The following is a 15,050-nucleotide window of genomic DNA, read 5'->3' as shown; positions in this document are numbered from 1 at the left end:
CAGTTTTATGTCAAATATTTTGTAAACCAACATAAACTGTGCCATGTGTGCATTCCGTGTGCACATACTTCTGTCACAGGAAAAAAACCTGCAGCACATAAGATTTTTGTGCACACTGACTACTAAAAATTAGAGGGAACGTTGGTTGTGATGGTAGGAGCATGGTAGTGGAATCCACCTGCTTGAAAAGGCTTCAGTTATACTGGTGTTCAAGAGAGCCTGGTGATCTGCCTCAATGACTATTATCCAGTAGTGATAGGCTGGCGATGAAACACGTCGACTCTTGCCTGAGCAACTTAGATCGGATCCATTTTGCTTACCAGAGCAACAGGACCACAGCAGATGCCATTTCATTGGCTCTTCACTTAACCCTGGACTATCTGGCAGCAAAGATGCAAACATCAAGATGCTCTTTATCGATCAAACCTCGGCATTCAATACCATTATTCCCTCAAAACTGATCAATAAGCTCCAAGACCTTGGCCTCTGAACCTCCTTGTGCAATTGGATCCTGGATTTCCTCACTTGCAGAGCCCAGTCAGTTCAGATTGGCAACATCTCCTCCACGATCTCCATCAGCACAGGTGAACCACAAGGCTGTATGCTTAGTCCCCTGCTCTACTTACTTTATACTTATGATTGTGTGGCTCAGCACAGCTCCAATACCATATTTAAATTTGCTGACAACACCACTGTTGTTGGCTGAATCAAAGGTGGTGATGAATCAGCATATAGGAGGGAGAATGAAAACTTGACTGAGTTGTGTCAGAACAATGACCTCTCACCCAATGTCAGCAGGACCAAGGAGCTGGATAAAGACTTCTGGAGAAGGAAACCAGAGGTCTACGAGCCAGTTCTCCTCAGAGGATCGGAGGTGGAAAGGGTCAGTGTTATTATTTTGGAGGACCTGTCCTGGGCTCAGCATGTAAGTGCAACTACAAAGAAAGCACGGCAGCTCTTCTACTTTTTTAGTAGTTTGCGGAGATTCGGCATGACATCTAATACTAAATTTCTTTAGCTGTGCAGTGGAGAGTATATTGACTGGCTGCATCATGGCCTGGTATGGAAATACCAATGCCCTTGAATTGAAAATTCTACAAAAAGTAGTAGCTATGGCCCAGTCCATCACGGGTAAAGCCCTCTCAACCATTGAGCATATCTACATGAAATGCTGTCGCAGGAAAGCAGCATCCATCATCAGGGACCCCCACCACCCAGGTCATGCTCTTTTCTCACTGCTGCCATTAGGAAGAAGATACAAGAGCCCCAGGATTCGCACTACCAGGTTCAGGAACAGTTACAACCCTTCAACTATCAGGCTCTTGAACCAAAGGGGTTAAGTTCACCCAACTTCACTTGCCCCATCATTGAAATATTCTCAGAACCAATGGACACATTTTCAAGGGCTCTTAATCTCATGTTCTCAATATTTATTGCTTATTTATTTATTATTATTGTTTCTTCTGTTTGTATTTGCACAATTTGTTGTCTTCTGCATTCTGGTTGAACGCTCTAGCTGGGCAGTCCTTCATTGAGAATTATTATTCTATACATTTGTTGACTATGCCTACAAGAAAATGAATCTTAGGGCTGTATATAGTGTCATATATGTACTTCGATAATAAAATTTACTTTGAACGGTGCTCATGAACACAATTTTGCAGTTCTAAGTAGATAACTGGTGTTGGTGTTTCTCTGTCTCATCAAGCCAGATCTGAGCACCTTATTGTCTTAACAAAATGCACATGTTGTGAAATCTGGACTCTATCCCTTCAATCCATGTACTTATCCAAACTTATTTTAAATAATAGCCACATCTACCACTTCCACCTAAAGCTTGTTTCACAGTTGCACCAGCCTTTGAGTGAGGAAGTTTCTCTGCAGATTCCCCTTAAATATTTCACCTTTCACAATAAAAATATGACCTCTAGTTCCCATCTCACCAGCCTGAACGGGAAAAAACTGAATGCTTTCACCTTATCTCTACCCCCCATAACTTCATAGACCTCTATAAGATCTCCCCTTATTCTCATATTCTTTAATGAATAAAATTATAACTTATTCAACCTTTCCTTATAACTCAGGTCAAGTCCCGACAAAATCCTTATAAATTTTCTCTGGGCTTTTCCAAGTTTATTGATATCTTTCCTGTAGGTAGGTGACCAGAACTGCACACAATACACCAAATTCTGCCTCACCAACATCTTGTACAGCTTCAACATAGCGTTCCAACTCCTGTACTCTGACTTATGATGTCTTGATTTATGCCAATGTGCCAAAAACTCTCCTTATGACCCTGCTTTCCTGCGATGCCATTTCCAACAAATTACGGATTGGTTTTCCCAGGCCCCTTTATTTTACCGTTTACCTCAGAGCCACGCCAATTATGCTAATATAAAATCCCCTGATTACATCTACCAGTGGGGTACATCTGGTAAATGATGCTACCTCTTGTCACGTGCACAGATAACCAGTCCCAGCAGTCAGTAATAAATTGACAGGTGACAACTTGTCAGATGCCCAGCCGCTTCATATTAGGAGCATATTGACCATAGATATTGTGCCAGTTACCTCTGGATGGTCTCCTCCAACTGTTTTGTTTTGATGTTGTCCTCTTGGAACTGTTTAGTCATTCCCTGGTCCTCCTCTGATGTAGAAGAAGGAGTTCCTTCCAGAAGCCATCGTTCCCGCAGAGCCTTAGACTGTTGAAGATAAGAAATTGGAATCAGCTGGAGCTACAGAGTGGAACAGGGACAGAACTCAGTATTCCATGAGTTCTGGGCTCTCCTTGAATACATGGGTGGACTAGCAGTCATAATGATGCAGTTGGTAGCAGGCTTTTCCAATTTACCTTTCTATTTTCAATGGGTGAAAAGTTTGCCAACTTCTCTTTCACCTTGCTCTGAGATATAACTGCACCCAGTTTTTATCCAATCAATATTAACAGATAGATCATGACTGAAAATTGATTCTCTTTTTTGTATCCTGCACTTACATTCTTGTATACTTTCCACAAATATTATTGTTATGTGATTGCACCTGGTGTCGACAATTATTTCTACAAAGCTCCCACTCCTCAATTATCAGTGATTGGCTAATCTTGGACTGGGCCCAAACCCATTGTTGGTGCCATAACACCCCATTCATCCATCTCCCAGTTAGTCCTCCTCTTCTTTTTCCAAGTTTCTGCCTATTTTGTTGGTTAACCTAATTTATAGTTTGAGTAAAAATACAAAATAAGAACAGGGGAGTGGGATGAACTGTCTTAAATGGCCTGGTTGTCCAAAGCCTTCATTCTGGCTTCACACTCAGACTTGGAGTTCCAAGGGAGCAGAACAAGAGATCACCCAGCTCAACGTAGATACTCATAAAGGTTTCAATCTTGGAAACTTCCTCTGTTAGTTAGAACATTGGTCATTGAAATGAGTCAATTTCCATGGGTACCACTTATGTTGGTTTTATCAGCTCATCTAGCCAGAAGTTCCTGGCTCTATCCCTTGAACATCTCTCGCCCTGATTGAAATTCCTTGCCTACCGTTTTGATGAGCTGGGGCCACCATCAGCTGAAGAATGCCAGCCGCCATGTTTGAGACCTGAATGAAACCCTTTGCATTTGTTACAGCTCTCATTCATCCCTGATCACCTGCTGAAACACAACCAGGTACAACCATATCCAATACAGAGCTTGAGAATAAAATCTTCCTGTGGAGTCACTTTAAACTGTGTCATTCGGTTGGTCAAAACCTCACCACAATTTGTAAGTTAGCTCAAGCCTCAGTGATGTGGTAGTGGTTTGATAAAATAATAACATCTGTTGTATATTAAGCTGAGATTAAAAACTTCAGCCCAGTTATCTGTTGGCACCATGCCCTTTTGTCAGGCACTAAATAAGCCTTAAGGGTTCTAGTGAGATGGATAAGCCTGCATTCCTCATCAGCAGTGTGGTTCTGGCTATACTGGCAGGACTTGACGGCAACACTCTGCAAGGTCAGTATTGAAGTCACAGATCCCCTTACTAAAACTGTACCAGGCTGAATTCATTCAAGTTATCAAGTCTATCTGTGGCAACTTTTAAAAGGTTTCTTGAATATACCATAATGTGGGTAAGAAATTTTGCCAATACTTGTACATGAAGTCTGGACGATGTGGAATTCTTCTCAGAGTCCTCAGAAGACCAGAAGATTATTACCCATTTGCTTCCACTGCTCCTCAACTAAGAATTTGTCTGAAGTTTGGTCCTAAATATAAATCCATGGAACAGATTCTCTGCCCAGAAACGCTAAGGCTTCTGCCAATAGTGTATTTAGTGAAATTGTGGTTCTTTCCACTGAACAAAGCACTAACACAGATTTAGATTTATTTACAGCCCTGTCATCTTTATTGCCTGTGATCCATCAGTCAGCAACAGCATAAGACCAGGCACTTATTCCTGGTAGTTTTGTATTCAGGTAGAGGTCCTTTTTACATCAGTGAAGAGATGTAAATCACACCAGAATAGATATGCACAGTTCAGCTTCAAATTAATGAACTTATTTCAGAGATTGTGTTATCATAATAGTTGCATGAACCAATCAGAACAGCTGTGTTTCTGCACTGATCTGAGAACAATCATCGCCTCCTGATGTTTCAGTATGAATTGCATCAGGAAATTAGTTAGGGATAGCCTTGAAATCCAGTGACAAACACATTGTAAATAACAAGCAGGCAGGCATCACAGTCACATGCAAAGTGAGCCTACAGAACTGGATACAATACTACTGAATTTAATGTACACTGTGATTCTCTGTGGCAACATCTGGGTATGATGCAGTTAGGAGTTTCATGTCAATGTGCTTTTTGTTTTATAAAATCAAAGCACTATTCTCTATTCTACCATCACCTTTGTTACGGACTTCATATGGAGTTCTGGAACAAATCTATATTGAAATGGCCCAGTTTTCAAGGAGTCAGCAGAGCAAAGTGACACCACGGCCACGAGTACCAGGAGGCTAAGTGACCAACCAAATGTAAAAGCAGAAAATGCAGCTTAGCAGGTCAGGGCATCAGCTTGGTGTGGCTTTACCAAAACCAGGACACTTGGTTGAGAAGGGACAGGGAGACAAAGTGAGGTTGGAGACTAACTAGGAGAGAGCGTTAAAGTGCTTGTTAATGGCAGCCAATCTGCTGAAAGGGAGTGACCCTTAACTCAAGGAGCAACACCTTTCTGTGCAGCTTCGGTCTGGATCCACACCAGCTAACTCAGACGTTCATCCTTTCCGGTGTGTGTCAGAACCGTGATGGATCGTCAGTTCATTTGGAAGTTGCAGTGAGGGAGTTGGGTACTCTGGACTGTGCTACAGCAGCTCAGGACTGGTATTTAATCTGATTAACATCCTGATCTGAGGTCACGCTCTGTTTCTTTCTCTGTTTCAAGTTTCCGCATCAGCACCTTCTTTGTTTCTCTGACCTCGTGCAGTTCTAATACAAACAGAGGGAGAGCAAGTTACCTGAAGCTGGAGGGTTCGATATTGAGTGGGAAGGCTGGACGGTGTCCAGAAGAAAGATGTAGTGTTCTCCAAGCTTTGACTGGGCTTTATTGCAACAGTACGGGATACAGATGGACAGGCCAAAGTAGGAGATGGACGAGGAGTGAAAACAGCAAGGGGATGACCAAGGTCACTCCTGAGGAGTGAACACGAGTCCTTCACACAGTGATCACCCAAATCTGTGTTTGATTTCATGAATGTGAAAGAGACCACATTGTTAACACCAAATGTATTACGCTAGACTGGAACAAGTAACTCAAGTTTACTGTCATTTCGACCACAAACTGCTGGTACAGTACACAGTGAAAACGAAACAATGTTCCTCCAGGACCCTGGTGCTACATGAAACAACACAAAACTACACTAGACTGTGTGAGGCAGCACAAGGCTTCACTGTACTACATAAAACAACATAAAAGCTGCACTGGACTACAGACCTGCACAGGACTACATAAAGTGCACAAAACAGTGCAGGACAGTACAACAATTAATAAACAAGACAATAGGCACAGTAGAGGACAAATTACAATATAATAATAAATGATGCAGATGTCAGTCTAGACTCTGAGCATTGAGAAGTCTGATGGCTTGGGGGAAGAAACTGCTGCACCTTCACCTGGAAAAGATGCTTGGGTCCCTGAATGGTTGACTAGGGGAGCGATGAAAAGACAAGAAGAACAGGAACAAAAGATGCTACAGATGCTGGAAATCCAGAGTAACACACACAAAATGCTGGAGGAACTCAGCAGTCAGACAACATCTACAGAACTAAATAAACAGTCAATGTTTCAGGCTGAGACCCTTCATCAGGAATGGAAAGGAAAGGGAAGAAGTCAGAATAAGACAGTGGGGATGGAGCACAAGCCAGAGGCAACGGGTAAAGCCAGGTGAGTGTGGGAGGGGGGATGAAGTAAAAATTTGGGAGGTGATAGGTGGAACAGGTAAAGGACTGGAGAAGAGGAATTTAATGGGAAAGGAGAGTGGACCATGGGAGAAAGGAGGAGGAACACCAGAGGGAGAAGACGGGTAGATGAGGGGAAGAGAAGAGGTAAGAGGGGGTCAGAGTGGGGAATTGAAGAGGAGGGAAGGGGAGGGAGAAAAGTTACCAGAGGTTGGAGAAATTGATGTTCAATATGAGGTTGCTCCTCCAGCCTGAGAATGGCCTGATCAGGGTGGTAGAGGAGGCAATGGACCAGCATGTTGGAGTGGGAATGGGGATTGGAATTAAAATGGTTGGCCACCAGAAAATCCTGCTTTTTACAGATAGAGTGAAGGTGCTCTACATGCCCCAATCTACATTGGGTCTCATCAATGTGGAGGAGGCTGCATTGGGGACACTGGATACAGTAGATGACCTCAAAAGGTACACATATGAGGTGTTGCCTCACCTGCAAGGACAATTTGGGATCCTGAATGGAGGTGGAGGAGGTGAATGGGCAGGTGTAGTACTTCTTCAGTTTGCAGGGTTATGTGTCAGGAGGGAGTTTAGAGGGGAGGGATGAAAGGACAAGGGAGGGAGAGGTCCCCTCAGAAAGTGGAGAGTGGGGGAGGGGTAAAGATGTGTTTGGTGGTAGGGTCCTGTTGAAGATGGCAGAAGTTGTGGAGAATGATGTGCTGACTACAAAGGCTCATGGGGTGGTAGGTGAGGACAAGAGAAACTCTATTCCTGCTAAGTCAGTAGGAAAGTAGGATGAGGGCAAGTGTTGGGAAATGGCGAAGACGTGGGTGAGGGCAGCATCAATGGTAGTGAAATGGAAACCTTGTTCTTTGAAGAAGGAGGTAATCTCTGATGTCCAGGCAAAGAAAACCTCATCATGGGCACAGATATGTTGGAGACAAAGGAACTGAGAAAAGGGAATAGCATTTTTACAGGAGACAAGATGGAAGGAGCTATAGTCAAGATAACATTGGGAGTTGGTAGGTTTATAAAAGATATCGGCAGATGACTTATCTCCAGAGATATAGTCATAGAAAAGTACAGCAGGGAAACAGGCCCTTTGGCCCATCTAGTCCTTGCTGAACCATTTAAACTGCCTACTCCCATCGACCTGCACTGGGACCATCACCCTACCATCCATGTACCTATCTAAACTTCTCTTAAACATTGAAATCAAGTTTGCATACACCAAGCCGACAGCTTGTTCAACACTCTCACGACCCTATGAGTGAAGTAGTTACCCCTCATGTTTGCCTTAAACTTTTCACCTTTTACCCTTAACTCATGACCTCTGGTTGTGGTCCCACACAACCTCAGTGTAAAAAGCCTGCTTGCATTTACCCTATCTATACCCTTCATAATTTGGTAAATTTCCTCTCTTTGGTTGGAGGCTACCCAGATGGAATATGAGGCTCCTCCAGCCTCAGAGTGGCCTCATCATGGCAATAGAGGCAGCCGTGGACTGACATGTTGAAAGTATTGGAGACACATTGGAGGCAAAGAGATTGAGAAAGGGGAGAAAGCTGTGAGAAATAGACCATGTGAATTTAAGGGCAGTGTGAAAGTTGGAGGCAAAGCTGATGAAATTGACGAGCTCAGCATGCGTGCATGAAGTAGCGCCAATGCAGTCGTCAGTGTAATGCAGAAAGACCTGAGCAGCATTACCAGAAAAGGTTTGGAACACAAAGTGTTCTACAAAGTAAACAAAAAGTAGGCATAGCTGGGGCCCATGTATGTTCTATCCCCCATCAAGAATCTAGTCCCTATACATTCCGCTTTTTCTCAACAAAAGTCGTAACTAGTTCCCCTCCACACCACCCTCCCCTGTCTTTCACCAAACTCAAGGTATAACCATGAGCCACATCATCCCCTGCTATGTCTGCCTTTTCGTTGCCTACATGGAATAGTCCATGTTCCATGCCTTCGCTGGCTTCTCGCTCCACAGATACTGCCTGACCTGCTGAGTGTTTCCAGCAGTTTCTGTTTTTATTTCAAGTTTCCAGCATCTGCAGTCCTTTGACTTGTAAAGTCTTAGCCTCCTTGGCCTGTCATACTACAGACAAGTTTCCTGGCCTTTAGTAGTTGGAATGGAGGGGGTGATTCTGGCTGTACACAGGTGGCCCTGTGCAAGCTGAGCTTCTCCTATCTCAGACTTGGAGTAGTTTCAGGGATACAGAAAGAAAAGCAACCTATAAGGCCTCAGCCTGCAAGCTGGTATATGGGAATGACCTCAAAAGCTTTTTGATTTGCCTCTTGGATTTTTTGGCTGAAGTACAAAGTATAAGAGCCCATAATTCTGTAACCAACAGAATCAACCAGCGAGCAGAGGAACGACAGGCAAAAGGAAATGGATTGGGTGGCTTTGTAATTGGTATTAGATTAAGGACTAAATAGGTATTTTTCTTGTAGTTCAACTTTCATCATGCTTGCCCATATGTTTGTCTGTAAATATTCAGTGGATTTTCAGTAATTGTAGTATAGCTGGTTCTGTACTTGCTCAGCAATGACTGATAACTGGAAGTGAGGGATATCAAAACAAGGCAGAGGTTTAAAGTGAGAAGGAGTTTTAAAGGGCAGTTGACTGTAGAAAATGTTAGTTATCTTGAATTCCGTCTCTGAGGAGGCAATGAAGTCCTTTAAGTCAAGTGTAGACATGTACATAAAGAGGCAAGGTATAGAATGGCACAGTCCTGATATGGGCAAATGGGATGTGGTGGGCTGCAGAGCTGATTTCTCTGCTCTACAACTCATTGATGCTTGGTGCATACAAGTCTGCTGTTTTGGACCCAAGCCTCACTATTACGCTCTATCAGTCCATCAGGGGGGTCACTTTGAAATGATTCCCCTGGATAACACAGGACCGCTGGTGAAGAAGTACAAGGATACCTGTCACTGACTCTGCTGCACAATATCCGATACATTTCCATAATGGAGCTCCACCTCAGCAAACAGCAGATAAAGATGTTCTCCGGGGTCAAAGGGGGCCCTCTCTGACAACTGATGAAAGACCTTTGCATCCTGATCCTTAACAAAAGTCAAATAATCAGTGTGCATCTTCAAATTATGTGGTTTCAACTGAACCTTCAAACTGAATCCCTGACGCAGTACGAGAAGTGGAAAAACAGACTATTCCTTCAGAAATATAATACTGGTAATGAAAAGGGACCAGGAGTTCACTCCAGAATAATGTACATGGAGGAGAAGCAGGGGGCTGTGGTCAGAAGCTTCTGAGGCCCTTAGACAGACAGGGGACAGAGAGATACAGACAACATGCAGGCAGATGGGATTAGCTAGACTGTCATCATGGTCAGCACAGACATAGTGGGCTGAAGGAACTCCTGTTCCTGTGTTGCACTGTTCTACATCTCCAGATCTGAAAGGAAGCTTCCTGCCCATCTTGTGTGTAGTTATGGATACCTTTGAACAACAAGTTTGAATAACCTCAGAGCAAGTGACCTAGGTGATGATAGAGTCATAGAGTCACACAGCATGGTAACAGGCCCTTTGGCCCACTGAGTCCATGCTGACCCACTTTTACTCTCCACACAATACCATCACCCACTCATCTACACACCAGGGGCAACTTGCAGATTCTAATTCAGCTACCAACCTGCATATCATTGTGATGTGGGGGAAACCCATGCAGTCACAGGAAGAATGTTCAAATTCCTGTGGTCAGGATTGAAACTAGGCTTCTGAAGCTGAAAGGCAGCTCCTCTACCACTGCATCACTCTCCTGCCCCAATGTAGACCTCCTGAGATGCGTGGAGTCCCTCTACGAGCCATTTTCATTTGGTTGATAAGAGGGTCAGAAGTTCATGGCTTCCGAAGACCAACACAGTGGTTTGCTCAGTACTGACATCTGCAGGTTTGCAAGGTCTGAGGGCTGGAGTCAGCACAACAACTTGTGTTTCTGAATGAGGATAATGATTAGCCTTAGATTATATAATACATAACTTCAGGACTCGCAGTGAACTGCCTACCACAGTTAGCGCGATATTCCCCACTGATAGGTTGCAAGTCCTTGCTGGTCTGAGCGTATAACACAGAACATATGATTTTCACCATCGTCTCCAAAAAGTACATCTCACACCACAGACAACACTCTTCCAGGGACTGGGAGGTGTTGCTACTAAATGAATATTACATAATAGCACCTAACAAAAGTAGCAATGGCCTCATTGATCAATGAATCTATTCCTGTCTGAGGAATATATATTGGCTGGTAATATCACAGGAGATTCTGCAGATGGTGGAAATCTTCAGCAAGGCACATAAAATGCTAGAGGAACTCAACAAGTCTATCGATGGGAATAAACAGATGAAGTTTCAGGTCATGACCTTTCATCAGGCCCGAGGTGTCTTGCTGAGTTCCTCCAGCATTTTGCGTGTGTTAGCCAGCATAATTCCCTCTCTTCAAATTAAATTATGGGATCTTTAACACTCACTCAAGCAGATAGGGCCTTTGCCTAATATTGCTTCTAAATGTTGGCATCCTTGATGATACAGCACTCTGCACAAATAACACATTTTAAATAGGAAAATCTATAATTTAGATAAGAGTTATTTGGTTCAATGATTCCTAATCATGTTTATAGTTCCACAACCGGATGCCTATTTCCTCCTGCCGATACCTCTAATTCTCATTTTGAACACAGCCGTTAGCCTAACCTCTAACATAAACACATTAACAACCCAACCTTGAATAGAACTGTTAATACCAGCTTCTAACCCAGAGATGCTAGACTCTCTTGACCAACATAGTGGATTCCAGTACACTATGGCTTAATTAAGTGGCTGCCCCAATTAGCTGAAGTTTCATGGAAAGAGTTAAAAAGGTACACAAAAAGACAAACTATGTAACCAATTATGTATTTAAATTATGTTTAAAGCAAATCAGAACATCACCAGTACTATAAAACTGCATCCGGTCATGTTCATTTGACTGTAAATGAACAAAATCAGTGCAGACACCTAGTGTAGATCATGGACTGCCTTCATACAATGCTGAAAGTGAGAACATCCTCCAAATCTGCATTTTCATTGTAACATTCAAGATGATTGTAAATACCTTCAAAGTGTTAGTAGTTTTTAACTTGTTGAAGTAGTGAAATCATTTCGTTTTCACTCCCAGCTGTTCCTGGCACTGAATGCTTGAAACAACAGTGGGAAAAGCAGTTCTGAATTGTCTTACTGCTTATTTCTCACCAACTATCAGTGACAAAAATCGCTGCTTTTTGAAAATAAACACACACAACTGATGCTATCTAAAAAATGTTTGCTCGAAGCATGGTGTTGTGACTTACAGCCACGTAAGTGCACGTGACTGACACCAGTTTAAAAAAACGCTTGGCAACATTCTCCTGTCTCAATTCAGCGGCACAGCATCCCCAGTAAATGAAGGGAATCACAGCTATTTCCTCAATTAGTTTTTGTTCTTTAATATTTGTCCCAATTAAACTGCTGCCCTGATTAACTGATGGCCCAATTAACTGGAATCCACTGCACATGCTCTTAATGTTTCTAATTTGGCAGTGAAGGGGTGTTGTCCATTTACGGAACTGCAGGACACATCCTGACTGTGAGCACTGGGAGGCAGTGACTGAGGGAGTGCAGCCTTCCTGAGAGGCCCCGTGGGAACACTCTTTAGCTCAGCTGAAGAGAAACACCTGCCAATGAGCACATAGTTCCTTGCTGGCAGTCATCAGGGGAAGTTCACAACCTGGACTCTGTCACCATTCCAAGATTCCCTTCGATTGTTTTTGGCTGCAGATATCACTTGCCTGTTTTGATTTAAAATCGCCTTAAAGGCACCCTGTTGCGATGAAAAGAAACAACATCCTTGCTAGAATAACATTTGTGCACGCCATAAGAAATGATAGTGTGCTGTTCAGTGATGGATTGTCCCAGATCACAGCAGCTATGTGCACAATTCTGTGTGTGTGTGTCTATGTGTCCATGTTCCTGTGGCTCTGTATGACTGTGTATCAGGGTGCCTAGGTATCTGGGCATCCATCTGGGTGTCCTGTTTATCTATGTGTCATGTGTCTGAGCACAGTGTGTCTGTGCATCCATATATCTGGCTGTCTGCATGTTTGGGATGTTTATGTGTCTGTGTGTCCATATGCCTGGGTGTCACTGCTTTCGAGCGTGTGTTTGTGTATCTGTGTCAGGCTCTCTGGTGTTTCTCTGTGTCTGTCTGGGTATCAGTGTATCCGGGTGTCTATGTGTCTGTGTGATTGGATGTCTGGGCATCTATGTGTCTGTGTCTCTGGGTGTCTGGGTGCACGGATGTCTGAGTGGCTGTGAGTCTAGTGGTCTGGATGTGTCTGTTTGTCAGGGATCTGGATGTCTGAGTGTATCCAGGTGTTTGTATGCCTACATGTCCAGGTTGTCTGGATGTTTGCGTGTCTGTTTGTCTGGATGTCTGGGTGTGTCTGGATGTCTGGGTGTGTCTGGATGACTAGGTGTGTCTGAATGACTGGGTGTGTCTGGATGACTGGGTGTGTCTGGATGTCTGGGTGTGTCTGGATGACTGGGTGTGTCTGGATGACTAGGTGTGTCTGGATGACTGGGTGTGTCTGAATGACTGGGTGTGTCTGGATGACTGGGTGTGTCTGAATGTCTGGGTGTGTCTGGATGACTGGGTGTGTCTGGATGTCTGGGTGTGTCTGAATGACTGGGTGTGTCTGGATGACTGGGTGTGTCTGGATGTCTGGGTGTGTCTGGATGACTGGGTGTGTCTGGATGTCTGGGTGTGTCTGGATGTCTGGGTGTGTCTGAATGACAAGGTGTGTCTGGATGACTGGGTGTGACTGGATGACTAGGTGTCGATGGAACATTACTCTCCTCATTTTACTGGAATTATTTCTGATTGTTCCAGCACTTCTCATCAACCGTAAGTTTTTCACAGTCGACAGTCCAAAGGGCTAATTTCATCTCTGATGAGTGTCATACATCACTGACTTGTGAAGCCATGGTTTTCACTAACCCTGTTGCCTCAGCAGCTTAAAGGGGACCAGGCAAGATGCATTCTCTGTTCTCAGTGAGATCTGCCAAGATCCATTACTGTGAATGCACCACACACGTATTCCTAGGATGCTTGACTCTGGAGATCAGGGCAGTGTTCATTCACAATTTCCAAGCCTCAGGACAAGTCTCCCACCTCTCTCAGAGACAGGCTTTGTATAGTATGCAAGAATCTCCTTAGCAATCTCCTGTCAGTTGGTGGTTCTCAGTGTCTCCCTTGCACTGAGAATGTGCCTTCTGGGAGCAGTTAGTCCTGCTACCTCTAGCTCCTTGGCGGCACCCTCCCATATCCCTCTTGCCAGCACTACTCCCCAGTGGCTGAAAGAGTTACGTAATTTGAATGGTCATCTTTGGAGCCTCCTGCAAAGATTGAACTTACTGGGTGTTTTGTTAAGAACTGTGAGAAATTCCAACATGTCAGTATGGAAGGTTGTGCTAAAGCCAATGGTATCAGTTTCAGGGGCAACTACAGACTGAAACCCAACAGTACTGTTCTGTAAACCTTACCACTGAAATTCCAATTCTTTATCCAGCGCTCATGGCATTAAGGTGTCTAAAAATGAGGCTTTAACATAAAAAATAGATGTGGTGCATTTCCTAGGCTCGTGCATTGATATAGTGCCTCGTGACTCACAATGTTATCATGGTCACTATCAGTGAATTTGTGCAGAGTAAGATTCCGCTAACAGCTTTGTGATAAGGGCCAGATGATTTGTGTTGCGGATGCAGAGCAGCACATTTATCAAGCCCTCTTCTCTGCTGCTGGAACACAGCCCTGAGATCGAGGGTTGCTTCCTTGACACCCAACCCTTCCTGTTCTCATCTACAAAAGTTACTGCAGTGACAAGACTTGAAAACACAAAGTCTGGCTCCACTGTTTTCAGTTTCTGTTTTAATATGAGAAATAGTCTGCTAAAATACAGAGCACAAAGAGCAGTAACTATTAAAGTTCAAAGTAAATTTATTATCAAAGTACATATATGTCACTATATATAACCCTGAGATTAATTTTTTGTGAGCATATTGAATAAACCAATAATAGAATAATAACCATAACAGAATCAATGAAAGACAGCACCAACATGGGCATTCAAAAATAAATAAATAATAATAATAAATAAATAAGCAATAATTATCAAGAACGTGAGATGAAGAGTCTTTGAAAGTGAGTCCATAGGTTGTGGGAACATTTCAATGAAAGGGTAATAGAAGTTGAATGAAGAAATGAGCAAATATCTGTTTTAATCCTGAACCTCAGTGAGCTGTTACTGTGGTTAACACCACCTCTATTTCCCCAGCTGCCCTATCAACATACACCATACTGAGCGAGCAGAAACTCCGTCCAGCTAAATGTCCGTAAAGTCGTGCTCTCCATCTTCCATTGCCTGGCACAAATTGGTGATTCCCTGATATACCTCTTTGCGGTTACGTATCTCTGTTTGACTGCAGACAAAGTAGTGCTGCGTAACTCCTTTTGACCGGGTCAGCCATCCTAATAAACTACCATCAAAATACGTTTGTATAAATGCAAGGTTATTGGATGTGTAGGAGGGAAGGTC

General features: G+C 43.5%; 1 protein-coding gene across 4 annotated transcripts in view; it reads right to left on the bottom strand.

Moving 5' to 3' along the window:
• The window catches only part of palm1a (paralemmin 1a), a 250,110-nt gene that overhangs the window by 62,961 nt on the left and 172,099 nt on the right, over positions 1–15,050 (bottom strand). For 3 of the 4 annotated variants that reach the window (XM_073068837.1, XM_073068838.1, XM_073068836.1), the window contains exon 4: positions 2,572–2,702. In XM_073068837.1, the coding sequence (XP_072924938.1) occupies positions 2,572–2,702 (131 nt within the window). Of the gene's footprint in view, positions 1–2,571; positions 2,703–11,533; positions 11,629–15,050 lie in introns of those variants that run through there. The other variant, XM_073068839.1, reaches the window with a different exon arrangement.

The sequence above is a fragment of the Hemitrygon akajei genome, chromosome 16 (genome assembly GCF_048418815.1).
Source record: "Hemitrygon akajei chromosome 16, sHemAka1.3, whole genome shotgun sequence".
NCBI lineage: Eukaryota > Metazoa > Chordata > Chondrichthyes > Myliobatiformes > Dasyatidae > Hemitrygon > Hemitrygon akajei.
The sequence above is the reverse complement of the archived record's forward strand: the minus strand, read 5'-3'. Positions and strand labels throughout refer to the sequence as shown.